Genomic DNA, 14,715 nt, shown 5'->3' with positions numbered 1-14,715 from the left:
CCAGGTGACACATCATCCATCCCGCTGAAAGACTCGTCCCTGAGTCTGTAGTCAAGCAGGGAACAAAAATGGAATAAAAAATAATTAAACAAAATAAAACATTTCTTAAGCTTATTATATGAGTATTTCTTTTTGTTTCGAATTTTGAAACGAGATGACAGGGCATTTGATCGGCTCGATAATGGCGGAAAATTTCAACTGCTTGTATCAAATCTTTAAAATATTGAATTGACACCATCTTTTCCATTCGTTTTCATTTTGTCTTTTTTTTTGTTGACAGACAAGCAGACAAATCGCGCGACCTGCCGCGTAGCCGGTTGGCAGCCCATCGCAGCATGACCCGACTGAACGTGTCCCATTCTCACTACGGTGGGTCACACGGTGTGACCCAGTCTGGGGTCACAGATGTGGGCTCGGTGGGACAAGGCCTGCACAAGAGTATGACCCGGCTCACTCCGCACCAACCTGCCAAGACCACGGTTACCACCATACAGGGCGGACGTCAGTACACTGTGTCACAGGTTCGTTCATCTAAACCTACCTTAAATCATTGAGTTATTGGATAACTTGATAAATGAAAGAATCCTTCAACTCAATCTATACTACATATACTAGTAGTTCTGTGAACAGTAGACCTCACGCAGTATTCTCATCCACAAGTACCTGATTGAAACTAATAGACCGTATGGAAATACAGCAATAGACTGACTTCTCCACACATCTGTGTAATCACTTGTCAGCTGATTTATGATGAATAATTCTATAGTCTGATTTTCACTTTCCTTGCCCTATTACCATAGGAAAGGAAAGTATTGCTTTCCGAAAAAAATTAAGGTACCCCAATTTCTGAATTTCTATACGTTTCAAGATTTCCTGAATCCAAAAAAGTGGTTTTTGGGTATTGGTCTGTATGTGTGTGTGTGTGTGTGTGTGTGTATGAGTGTATGTGCGTCTGTGTATACGATATCTCATCTCCCAATTAACGGAATGACTTGAAATTTGGAACTTAAGGTCCTTACACTATAAGGATCCGACACGAACAATTTCGATCAAATGCAATTCAAGATGGCGGCTAAAATGGAGAAAATGTTGTCAAAAACAGGTTTTTTTTGCGATTTCCTCGAAAACGGCTCCAACGATTTTGATAAAATTCATACCTGGAATAGTTATTGATAAGCTCTATCAACTGCCACAAGTCCCATATCTGTAAAAATTTCAGGAGCTCAGCCCCATCTATGCAAAGTTTGATTTTAGATTTCCAATTATCAGGCTTCAGATACAATTTAAACAAAAAATTTCGAGTAGAAAAGATTGAGCATGAGAATTTCTACAATTAATGTTCAGTAGCATTTTCATCTAAAATTGAAAATAAGCTCGAAAACAGAGAAAATAAGATTATTCAATTGCAAACTGTTGGCAACTGTTGATTCTATCAAATCATTCACTATGAAGAGATAGCAGACTTCGTGTGTCTGCAGCGCTATTGTCCTATTACCAGCTGGCTTAGATCTTAAAAAAGTAGACTTGAGATGTGCGGGAACACTAGCGTCAGTTGATCAATTTTCATAACGGCAAGGAAAGTTGTGTGAGTGCACCACACCAGATTTTTACTCTAATATTGGCGTATGAAGGAGGCTCCTTTTTCCTTTTATATTATCCTTGAAAAGCAACATTTCCAAAAACCTTGTATATACGTCGACGCGCAATTAAAAAAGGAACATACCTGTCAAATTTCATGAAAATCTATTACCGCGTTTTTTGACTTATAATTTTTACAAAGAAGCACTGATCGGGAAAGAAAAACTAAGGATACTCCTCCTACTAAATTCAGATAACATTTCAAAAGTCCGAAATAGGGTTATGATTTCATTTTATTAAAATCAAGTCCATTTTCACTCAAAAACAACGAACCTAAGAATTTTTAATTTTGACGGTTAAAAACAGTTAAAAAAATAATATCACACTCAAATCACAATTAATACAAAAATAATACATGTATGGGATACGAAATACATGTTTTTAATTTACCAGGATGGTTATAGGCCTATTTCAAATTCTTGAAGATCTCAGTAGGTCCAGTTTGTCAAGTTTTTAATTAGACCCTTGCGGAGCACGGGTTACCTGCTAGTCTATACTAAATATAAAGGAAGGAATTGGCTTATACATGTACGGGATACAAAATACATGTTTGACGCATCATCACCTTTGAACTACTCAACTGATTAACTTGAAATTTCGCATATAATTTCTTTTTTTGCCGAGGATGGTTATAGGCATCATTTTTATTAAAATAATCAATCAATTATAATTCTAATAAGGAGACATTCATTGAATTTGTGACACAGAGTCCATGTAAGGTAATCAGTTATGGTTAATCGGTTAGAGCCCAATTAAATACTTCAGATACGACCGACTGTTTAACATGCTCATCTGATAACAGGAGAGTAAACTGGTTGAAGACGTTTGGTGATAAGTCAAATTCATTTATTTGCCATTAAATAATACAGATTGATAAAATAAATATTTTAACTTACAAAATGGCACTACCGGCAAAGAAAACTTGTGCGCCGGCAGTGAGTTCGAACAACTAGGTACAGCAAACATGTCAATAGAAAGAAAAAGAGCTTATTCAAACCTATAGAATAAATAAAATTATGGAAACTAGGTCACATCTCAATACTTACGAACGATAAGACAGAGTAACAAAATCACAAGCTAATGACAAACTCAAAAAGACCAATTCAAGGAAGCCATGACAAATATTTTTTAAATTTATAACACAAGAATGAAACACTACATAATGGATATAGATAATTTATAATAAACATTTATTCCAATCCAATCCAGTATAAGATTCATTATGGATTTTGTAATTCTATTAATAATTAATTTAGTTGGGACTTTATTTATAAACAAGTAACACTGATATTCAAACTGACGTCTACATACACTTAAGCTGGTAAAGTCAATATCAAATTGTAATGGATTGGAGGGACGCAAATTATATGGATTATTCCTTAAGTTGAATGTATCACTATTCTTATTAATAAATAATATGATTCTTTTAACATATGTTTGCATCACTGTAAGCACCTGGAATTCTTGAAAAAGAAGTCTACTAGGGTACAATCTTGGCCTGCATAATGCAGCTCTGATAAGGTGTTTCTTTAATGTGAATAATTTGTTCATATGGATATTATAAGTGGGTTTGAACCTGGGATCTCTAGGCTGCTATGCAAGCTTTCTATTCATTAAGATCATGGATCTACTGTCCAAGTTGAGTTGAGCTCCATCCAAAATATCACAATACAGTAGAGCAACGATTTATCCAGACTAATTGATGCATAACAATGTCCGGATATAATAGATTTTAACTCGGTTTCACCCTAGCTCCTGAGTGAAACGTTGAATTCTGGCCTGCAGTACTTGGGTAGTATGTGTGGTATCACAGAATTACTACAGAAGGCTAGCGGAATAGGACATACTGTTCATGCGTAATCGAGGTAGTTCCTTTGCCAGATTGTAGACTGCGCGCAGAACCCTACTCCGGTCTCGCTCACCCCCCTTCCGCACTCCGTCATCACAACAACTCTATCACCCACTCCACTGACAGGTAGTCGCCCCTCACTCCTTCACACTATCACACACACACACACCACACACACACACACACACAACACACACACACACACACACACACACCACACAGATGCACACACACAGTCAACTCGGCACCAGACACCTGTCAACATGTGAAGCAATTATAGCAATTATAGGACTATTGTGATAATAATATTATTCAACCGCCTTCTGTTTTCTTTGCATTTCATCCCAACATTCTCACAGCTGAATCATGACTGTATCATTTATATTACTCTGTGTTCTGTAAGAATGAGAATTCTATGTAAAGAAGAAGTAAAGGAATAAGAAGAAGAGAAGTAGAAGAAGAAGAAAATATGAAGTTTTCAGTTCATCATCTTCTAAATATTTATTATTTTCTATCACTATTGTATAGTATATCTTCATCTTTCTTATCCTCTTCTCCTCCTTCATGATCCACTAATTCTTATTTCTCTCATATGCTACTCCTTCTTCTTTTTCTCTTCCTCCTCGTAGAAGAAGAAGAAGAAGAAGAAGAAGAAGAAGAAGAAGAAGAAGAAGAAGAGAAGAAGAAGAAGATTTCTTCCTTCTTCTTCCACTATCTAATCTTCTTCATGTTCTACCACTTCTTATTTCTATCTTGCTACTCCTTCCCATTCTTCTCTTCCTTCAATGAGAAGAAGAAAAAATAAGAAGAAGAAGGAGAAGAAGAGGAAGAATAGAATGATGGAGAAGAGGAGAAGAAAAAGAAGAAGATGAGTGGATGATAAGAATAAAATGACGATTTTGAGTAGAAGAAGAAGAATAAATAATAGAACATGATGACAAAAAGATAATAGTAAGAAGCAGAAGAAGGAGAAAAAGAAGAAGAGCTACAACATGATGATGAAGAAAAATAAGTAGGAGATGAAGAGAATAAGATAACATGAGAAAAGAAGAAGAAGCTGATGTATTACTATTATTACATTCATTTAAACTACATAAGTCACCCTATCCATAATATTTGGTGAAGCTGAATTTTTGCAGGATGTTAGTATACATAATTAATAGCCTGGAATCACAATATACTCATTTTTCTCTCACTTGCTCTATAAGGTCAACTTTTGTAAAGATATCCAATACTCCAGAATCATTACCCGAAAAATGTTGCGTTTTCGGAACTAATTATCAAAACTGCCCTTTTTCACTATCTCGTAACTGGACTATTATTAACTAATGAGCTGTTTAACATGCATTTGAACATGAAGATTCTGAATTTATCACTTTTATACCCTGGCCACCATGGGCGCCGACTTATCAAAATCTTTGGGTGGGCTCATTGGTTAGGGGTCTGGGGAGGGGTTTTTCCCATATAATTGATCAGAATTTTTTATGGACTCAGCCCCCCCAAAATATTTTTTGGGTGGGCTCCACAGCCTACCTACCTTCCTACCTACCCAGACCTTATGGAGTCGGCATCAGTGCTGGTCACTTTTTTGAAAACTGAGTATCGTACCATTCATTATAATATAATGGAGAACTTCGTTTCTCTGATACCTTTTTGGCTATTGCATTTTGTGTTTCACACAGAAAGGACTTGTCACGGTTGATTATAAGAATCGTTCAATGGTGGGTGTTGAAAACACTGATGTCTCTCTTGAATGCTTGCTACCATCGGACTCCCCAATGCTTAATGCCCCCAACAGAAAACTCTAACGGTGTAACATCCGGTTGTGGGCATATTGTTCCATTCAATTAACCTTGGTAAACTCACACAGAAAACACACGCAATTCATTAGATGTCAATTAAAGGAAGAAACTTTGTAATCAGAAATCAGACCCATGTTTCCATTTCGCCAATCAACATTCAATATCATTATTTTATAACAATAATAAACATCATCAACATAATGCAATGCTAATTTTAAGATCTGTTTACCAAGATTAATAATAAATTTGGAGACACATTAGAGCTCGTTTCACTTTCATTGCACTTAATAAAATTATTATTTATTTTATTGTTATAACATATTAATATTTATTATCACGTAATATCATGAAACTTGAGTAGTTTTTTTTTAGTTTATGAATTTCCTACTGGACTGACTGCTAAAAAAAGTATCAGAAAAGAAGAGAAATGAACATCATAACTTGATATTTGACCGAGCGAAGTGAGGTCTAAGATGCATGTCGACGGTTAGGCATTTCTCTTAATGTTTACATGTTAGAATGTTTACATGTTTAAATGTTCAAATGTTTATAAGTTGCGCATTTACGGCGAAACGCGGTAATAGATTTTCATGAAATTTGACAGGTATGTTCCTTTTTAATTGCGCGTCGACGTATATACAAGGTTTTTGGAAATTTTGCATTTCAAGGATAATATGAAAGGTAAAAGGAGCCTCCTTCATAAGTCGATATTACAGTAAAAGTCAGATTAAAGAATTATTCATCATAAATCAGCTGACAAGTGATTACACAGATGTGTGGAGAAGCCAGTCTATTGCTGTATTTCCATAAGGTCTATAGTTTCAATCAGGTGGATGAGAATACTGCGTGAGGTCTACTGTTCACAAAACTGCTAGTAGTTCTGTGAACAGTAGACCTCGCGCAGTTATACACCAACTATTCATTTGATCAGATCATGCTTACACAAGATTTAATTATCATATAACGCTCTCCGGAATTTAGCGCGAGAAAACCAGAAGACATCTAGGCGCCCAGACGAGCTGTTATAAGTTCTTTGCATCCTATTTATTAGGATAAATGATCAAAACTGTTTTAAATAAGGAATGCCGATATCCAAAAGCACAACTTTTTACAGAATTTACAGTTTTAAATGTAAGGCAATTGTACATTAAATCTTTATTGATCTACATAAAAACTAATAAACTTAAAATTTTATCAGATATTTTACATACCTATCCTACACGGTATAGAGCTAACTTCGGTTTTGCGACGCCGCAGGTGGTTCATGGAGTGGAGCTGAGGACACCTTTTTATTTGGCTCAAATGGTCTATCGTAATTTGCCCGCTGAGATAAGAACTGATATGGATGAATGCAGTGTGGCTGCATTCAAGAGTAAGGTGGAGGGGTGGCTATACCGCCTGGGCTGGGAGTCGTCAGAAAGCCTGCTTCAGTCTGTTTATTGGCACTAAGATCATCTCTATTAATTTGATAGCTTTTCTTATACATACATAGATTTTTTTTCATTTTTGAGAGCTTATAAATTTTCATAACTTACCTTTCTTCTCTTTATATTTACCACATACTTTATTTAATCGTTTATAGATTTACACATCTTCATTACTATATTCTTTTCAATAGTCACTGTGGAATCGGCTGGTTTCTGTTCCTCGGTAACTTTTTATATGAGAAGCTACCATTATTTTTTACAATAAGTATATACAAAATATATTCCACTCATGCAATCTCAAGAATTTATTCATATTCCAATTCTCGAATCTGTATAATATATATGTTACTCTTTTCAATCTTTTTCTGTTTATGAAATTTCGTCAATGTACAATGTAATAGGTAATTTTTAATTTCATAATTATAATACAAACTATCTTATACTTACCTTCTTCTTGTTAAAGTCGGACATTCTATTACCTATATAATATTATGAATAGACTATTGGCTACCCACTGTAACAGGAACCCACCCCCTACACTCAGACGAATAGTCTTGTAGGGGTATTCCAGTAAAACATGCTCTGTATTACAATGTAATCTGTTTTTTGTATGGAGTAAAGAATATTTGAATTTGAATTTGATAACACTCACATCATAAAAGCGTTATAAACTGAATAAATTGCAATTTTAAAAAATATCTTAAAATATGCCCAACTATTCTCTCCGATTATAGGAAAATAATGTGGAGTTTGGAAGAAATTGGAATTTACCACACATTATCCTGTTTTAAGTGTATGAGAGTTAAATTTCTAGAATAGAAATGCCCTCCGAGTTGGTTGAAGAGGTTGTCATCCTTTCGTAGTCTTTCAAACAGGCATTCAACCAATCCACTTGTCTTAGAGAATTATCATTTTTTCAGAAGGAATATATATTGTAGGGTACTTATAGTATGAATTCATAATCATACATATACTTTTCAATTAATGATTCATTTTTATTAAATACATTATTATTGGATCATGAAGAGTTGGTTTTCCTTTTCACAAATAAAAAATAAAGAATGAGAGTTTAACAATAAGAGAACAAGTATCATTTGAGAATTCCTCTCACAAATTATAAATGAGAAATATGTGTTTCACAATACGAGAGCAAGTATTCAATACAATTCTCAATATTACTGAAAATTCCCCACGCGGTATGCATGCTTTAATATAATTATATTCACCCTTATATTTTGTTGTAGTTTCTAATTAGAGAGATTCAACCAGAAAACTATTTCCTGATCAAGTATATGGAAGCCATAATTTTTCTGAAAAAAGAGATTCTCCTCCTAATAATAGTTAACAATAGTTAACACTCACACTTCCTCCTACTCCATCACCTCCTTCTTCCCCTTCTTCTTCTTCTTCCCCTTCTTCTTCTTCTTCCTCTTCTTCTCCTTCCTCTTCTTCTTATTCTTCTTCTTCTTCTCCTTCTCCTCCTCTTCCTTCAGCTCCTCCTCCTCCATTTTTATCTTCATTTTATTCATCTCCATCTTATTCTTCTTCTGCTATTTCTTCGTGTCTTCTTATTCTTCTAGGAGGAGGAAGAAGAGGAGGAGAAAAAGAAGAAACAAAGAAATAGCAGAAGAAGAATAAGGAGAAGAAGAAGAAAATGAAGATGAGAATGGAGGAGGAAGAGGAAGAGAACGTGAAGAAGATGAAGAGCTGAGAATAATAATAAAATCTTCTTATTTTTCTCATTATTCTTATCATCCTCCTTTTCTTCTCCTTATCATATTAAAGAACTTATCATATCAACAGATTATAGAAAAATATACATTATATATATTCATAATTCAGCTCTAGTGTTGTCAGAGCAGAAAGCTACATGTCACAAAGGAATGAAATTGTTTGTCTTTTATAATAGGCCACTAATTGGCCTTTGGTTGTGCTTGCAATAATTATTATTGTTGAGGCTTCCTCAGAAATGAGTTGAAAGCCTGGCAGGCTGCCAGATGCAGCTATAAAAAACCGGATCAAAAGACTGACACTCTCCTTCCATATTCCCATGCCAGCCCACTTTTCTCCTTCCACTCATTACAAGCCGTTACAAGCGACTGTTGACATGCTTATGCGATCTGGTGGGACAATGCAGAACTAACTTATGCTAACTTATGCGTGATATTATAAATGCACTACGTTGTTATTCTCATTATAGGAGTTTTCTCTGGTGGTATGTAATATGACTTGTATACACTCAACTTTCATTCATAATTGAAATAGACACCATTTCACTTTTTGTGTAGTTGAAAAGTTGATATTGTAGTAATTATTCATATTGAATGAAAAAGACTAAGAAATTGTCAAAAACCACAGATTTATTGATACTTAGATAGACCGGTTTCGGTTATTAATAACCATTTCTTTTTACTTTCCTTAGACCGGTTTCGGTTATTAATAACCATTTCTTTTTACTTTCCTTGCCCTATTACCATAGGTAAGGAAATTATTGCTTTCCAAAAAAATTTAAGGTACCCTAATTTCATGTTTTCTATACGTTTCAAGGTCCCAGAGTCCAAAAACATGATTTTTGGGTGTTGGTCTGTGTGTGTGTCTGTGAACACGATAACTCCATTCCTAGTTAACCGATTGACTTGAAATTTTAAACTTAAGGTCCTTATACCATGAGGATCCGACAATAAGAAATTCAATAAAATTCAATTCAAAATGGCGGATAATGGCTAAAAAACCATGTTTTTCACGGTTTTCTCGAAAACGGCTCTAACGATTTTCTTCAAATTTATACCATAGATAGCTATTTATAAGCCCTATCAACTGACATGAGTCTCATTTCTGGGAAAATTGAAGGAGCTCCGTAATATTCCTGAGAAGAATGAATTTTGTTAAATTTCTATCACGATTTTCTCAAAAATGACTTGACCGATTTTTTTCAAATTCATACCCTGTATAGTTTACATATCAGCTCTATTTTAACTGGCATGAGTCTCCTCCCTGAGAAATTAACAGGGGGTCCACCCCATCCTTGAGAAATTTACTTTGTAACCTCCTTCTCGTGCGTGAGGTAGGTAGTAGGTAGAGCAGTGTTTATTAAAAAGAACACATCATATCGATATTTTATTTGTAGAACAGCTGTTTTGACAACTTTTAAAAAATCCTCAAATTCCATAATTCAAACGAAGGAAAATGTACTCTGAACACAATCACAATAGTATAATCGTAGTTTTAATTATTTAGCCGCCAATCGGCATAATGTTATTCCCTAAATTATTCTCGTTAATTAGGCTTATAGATCAATGAGCAAGGAAAGTTGTTTGAGTGTATCACACCAGATTTTTATTCAATAAGATATTAACTTTAATCTATTAACTATTAATCTATCATTTATTAAAATATTGTACTGCACCTTGATTGCGGTGAACCAATCAACTGCTGGAAATACAGAATAGATGAGGGTTTTAGGGGATTATTGTATCTTACATCGCCCAGCAGATGTCCTGATAATTGATGCTCTACTGTATTTGATTTTATGCTCACAGTTATTTTCATATTTTGCAATTGTTTCCATTTGATGTGCACAGAACAAAGTGTCAAGCGGTGGTGTTACGGTGACAACGAAGATGTCCTCCTCACTGGGCAGCAGTAGCAACGCCCTGCTGCGAGGCTCGAGTGGCACCACAGACGAGGCGACCGGTGGCAGCCACACAGGTGGCAGTCACACCACCGTGCCACCAGCCACGGCCACCACTGTCGCGCCACCGCCTCCCTCCAGGCCACTCAGTGTCATGGGTCAGTTCACACATTTCAAATTGGTTAATTCATGGATTTAGGTAGAGCTTTTGACGAGCGTTATCGACAAACGTTTACAAGTTTACATTAGGTCTAGAATGATAGAATAGAATAGAAAATAGAACCTTAAGCGAACCTCAAAGAGGCTGCTTGAAAAGGTACTATTATACAAAACATGTAAATTCAAATATAATTATACATATATCAGCGAACTTTATTTTTACTTAACAGTTAAATTTACTTATCAGTTTATTACAGTGTTAAATTAACTTACAGAATTTACTTAACAGTTGAAATTATCATGATAATAATTGATTAATTGTTGGCTCAGCTCTCAAAAATCTAAAGAGTGTTATAATATATAGTCAACCTGAACTTACATACAAAAAATAGAACAGAATGAATTACAACAATACAATACATCAATGATGATGATAAGAAGAATAATAATTAATATTCAATAATCATAAATCATCAATAATTATTCAAAATCTATAAATATTAATTATTTTTCTAAATAAACAACAGTAAGTTGTTTTGTTTGAAATTGGCGAATTCTTAGATTTAGCTAAGGCGTTTGTCTGCAGTTATTTGTCGACAAACGTTTACATTGGGTCTAGAATACTTCCTTGTGGTACACCACTTTTCATTCAAGTGTGAAGCGGGTTTGTAGGGTCAAGGGTAAGTTTTTTTATATAAAATCGGTGAATTCTTGGATTTAGATAGAGCGTTTGATAGCTTTTGACAAGGGTCGTCGGGTGACAAACGTCTCTCTTAGAGAAAAAACGTGCTCATCAGTTCCTATATCTATTAAAAATAACTGTTGTACAAATTGGATGGTAAATCAACAAATACCGCTTTACTTTTGAATAAACTCTGGTGTACCGCAAAGATACATTCTAGACACTATATTATTCGCTTAAAATGGTTCTATTTTTATTCCTTGGAGTTTACCATTTTGCATTCTTGGGTGAAAGTGATATTTATAGATTTGTCGTGATGCTACAACTGGAAAAATAGTTATTGATGAAAGGAATGAGATATTCATATACCTTTTTTATTCAATTTTACTTAACTCATTTAAATTATTTGCATCATTTGAAAGATATTTCATTTATTTGAATGCTAATGAATATAAATAGTGATTAATTGCTCCAACTATACCTTGAAGACTTTTGCTACTGATTTTATTTTCATGTTGAAAAAACAAAGTTTTATTTTTATGACATTTATTGAATTCGAATTATTGCAGTGTTGAAACCAACACTTCTTTAACTGCAGTTCGGCTAGTAAATTTAATAAATCAATAATTTATTTATCCAATCATTCAATATAATATTACAAACTTCCAGACAAGTAGCACAGGCTTGAGACCAAAACGGTTCCAATTCTAAAATGTATATGGCAGTTCGGAAGTTGCTAGGTTAAGTTTTACAAATGTATAATTTTCAAAAATGAAACTGAGTCTCTGCAATTATGGAGAAGTTTCACAACCACAGTTGATTAAAATCAATGCATTCTCATGTTTTATCTTGTTTTTTTTTTTAGTTTCGACAGCCCCACCCCCCTCCTCGATAGCCGCGGTTCCAAGGCGGGCCGGGAATCGAACCAGTGTGACAATCATCAATAATAATAACAACAACAACAACCAGAACTCGATAGCGTCGCAGAGGATATCTGTGTTCGAGCCCTACCCGATGAGGGATACCGTGCAACACTTCTGTGAGAAGCATTTGGATAAGATCAAGTCCTACATGGAGAAGGTGTCTGTCAGGATCCCTCCGCCCGCCAAGTGCACAATCGAAGGTAGTTTTCTCAATGTTTTATTATTTTTCTCTCATTGTCTCATATTTTGGTATACAGAGTCATATGTATGGGAACCCTTCAAAAAGTTGGAGACTGTTGTAGATATAATACTGTAACGCTCAGGATAAGTTATTGATAGAATACTCTACCTTTTGACGTACAACTGAATTTCCACACCTCATAAGGGGGTGACTTAGGGGTTGTAACTCAAATATTTCAAATGTAAACACCCCTTGTGTGGTACATCATTTTAAAAGCCTTTTCAAAACAAGAAACATGGCATCCATAAAAATGTTCTATGATACTTGTATCCAAAATGGCGGCTGATTGAAGTTTTATTTTTAAAAAAAATAGGGGTTGTAACTCAAATATTTTAAATGTAAATACCCATTGAGTGATACATCATTTCAAAGGCCTTTTCAAAACAAGGAAGATGATATCAATAAAAATGTTTAATGATACTTGTATCCAAAATGGCGATTTACCAATCATTTCTTTAAAAACTAAAACTTCAATCAGCCGCCATTTTTGATACAAGTATCATAGAACATTTTTATTGGTGCAATCTTCCTTGTTTTGAAAAGGCCATTAAAATGATGTATCACACAAGGGGTGTTTACATTCAAAATACTCGAGTTACAACCCCTTATGAGAGGTTGAAATTCAGTTGTACGTCAAAAGGTAGAGTATTCGACCAATAACTTATCCTGGAAGTTACAGTATTATAATATTCAACAGTCTCCAATTTATTGAATAGTTCCCATACTTATGACTCATTCTGTATAAGTCAAGGTCTATAAATACAGGTCATGACACTCGTGTTCCTTATGGAGCGGCCATCATGTGGGATCTTTATTGCGGTACATTTGAAATATTCTAATCTGCTCATAAAAAAATCATGCATTATGCTTTTTAAACAATATTCTGGTACAGATAATGTGTAAATTCAGGTTTTCGATTTTTTAATAATGAAATTTCAATAATAAATGGTTTGATAATTCCTTTTTATTATTATTAAAAATTGTTCCTATTCTTGTAACTTGTTATGATTCATAAGGCATTGGGACAAAAGGCATACCTCAAAAGGAGTTTAAAGTTCCCAATTTAAAAATCAACAATTCAGTTCCTAGTTGGAATCTATATATTATTATTCTGTGGGAAGAATTTATTTTACAATTCAAAGCCAAGCAATATCCCTTGAACAATGTAACAAAATATCACGTCATCATGTTGTTCAATCTATAATGATAACAGCTGATAAATTTGAAAATTGGTAAACTCGAACCCCATGGCGATTTTGCAATGCATCACGGGATTGTGTCATGACCTGTATTTATAGACCTTGGTATAAGTATAATGAGTCTCCATGATTAACATAATATGGATTTTTGACAAAATTTCAAGTCTCTCCAATCTTGAAGATCATTTTTCTTGTTTAACAATAATTATATTGTTTTTTGATGCAGAACGCCGAGCCAAAAAACTAGCCAAACTACACTTTGCCTGCCAGGGTAGAGGGGAGCACTGCCTTTATTCCAGGACCTTTTTCACCATGCGAACCCGTAATCCAAGGTAATTGAATTTGAAATTGACAATTTTTTGTCAATTTAAATTTTTAATCTGACAGAATTTTCAAGTTTTTAATATTCTTCTCCTTTCTCTTCTGCTCCTCCTCCCACTTCCTCATCCTTCTTGTCCTTTTTGCTTCTCCCTTCTCTCCTCTTCCTCCTCCTCCTTCTCCTTCCACACCATAATTGTTCTTCCTCTCTATTTCCTCATTCCCACTCGCTCCTTCCCATCCTCCTCCTCTTACTTCTTTATCTTCTCCACCTCATCTTCATCTTCTGTAACTAAAAAATGAGTAGTAAAATATTACCTTCGTTCTTTTGTACATATAAAAACTACAAATTTTTATTGTAACACAATTCCCATTTACTATAATGAAGGAAAGGCTTGTACATGTACGAGATAAGTAAATTATTATTGACTCATCATCACGTCTGTATTGGACTAATAAACTTGAAACGTTGCATATCGATTTTTAATTAACCGAGGTATGTAATAGGCCTACTTCAAACTCTTCAAGATTCCATCCGGTCAAGTTTTCAGTTTGTAAGTTTTCAAAAAGATCCTTGCAGAGCACGGGTTACCTGATAGTTATAAATAAATGCCCAATTCAGAATTATATTATAATAATGCAATTTAAAATATATGCTTATTGATATAATGGTTGATTTTTTCTTAAATAATAAATTCAAGAAACTGACTTGTCTGCTTTTTCCCTAGCAGACGATGTAAAAACACATGGGTGACAGGAACTTAACTTGACTTGTATGCTTTTTCCCTATCACAAGATTCATACTATACGGCTAGAAAAAGCCTTATAACTCCAGTTATAAGCAAG

The 14,715-nt window shown here is 34.5% G+C and overlaps 1 protein-coding gene across 1 annotated transcript in view; it reads left to right on the top strand.

The window, feature by feature from the left end:
- The window catches only part of LOC111058147 (protein melted), a 69,431-nt gene that overhangs the window by 38,553 nt on the left and 16,163 nt on the right, over window positions 1-14,715 (top strand). The window contains exons 10-13 of the mRNA XM_039440818.1: window positions 281-521; window positions 10,298-10,505; window positions 12,054-12,311; window positions 13,778-13,883. Coding sequence (XP_039296752.1) covers window positions 281-521; window positions 10,298-10,505; window positions 12,054-12,311; window positions 13,778-13,883 — 813 coding nt within the window. The remainder of the gene's footprint in view (window positions 1-280; window positions 522-10,297; window positions 10,506-12,053; window positions 12,312-13,777; window positions 13,884-14,715) is intronic.

This window comes from Nilaparvata lugens, chromosome 14 (genome assembly GCF_014356525.2).
Source record: "Nilaparvata lugens isolate BPH chromosome 14, ASM1435652v1, whole genome shotgun sequence".
Classification (NCBI taxonomy): Eukaryota; Metazoa; Arthropoda; class Insecta; order Hemiptera; family Delphacidae; genus Nilaparvata; species Nilaparvata lugens.
This window is presented reverse-complemented; position numbering and strand designations above follow the sequence as displayed.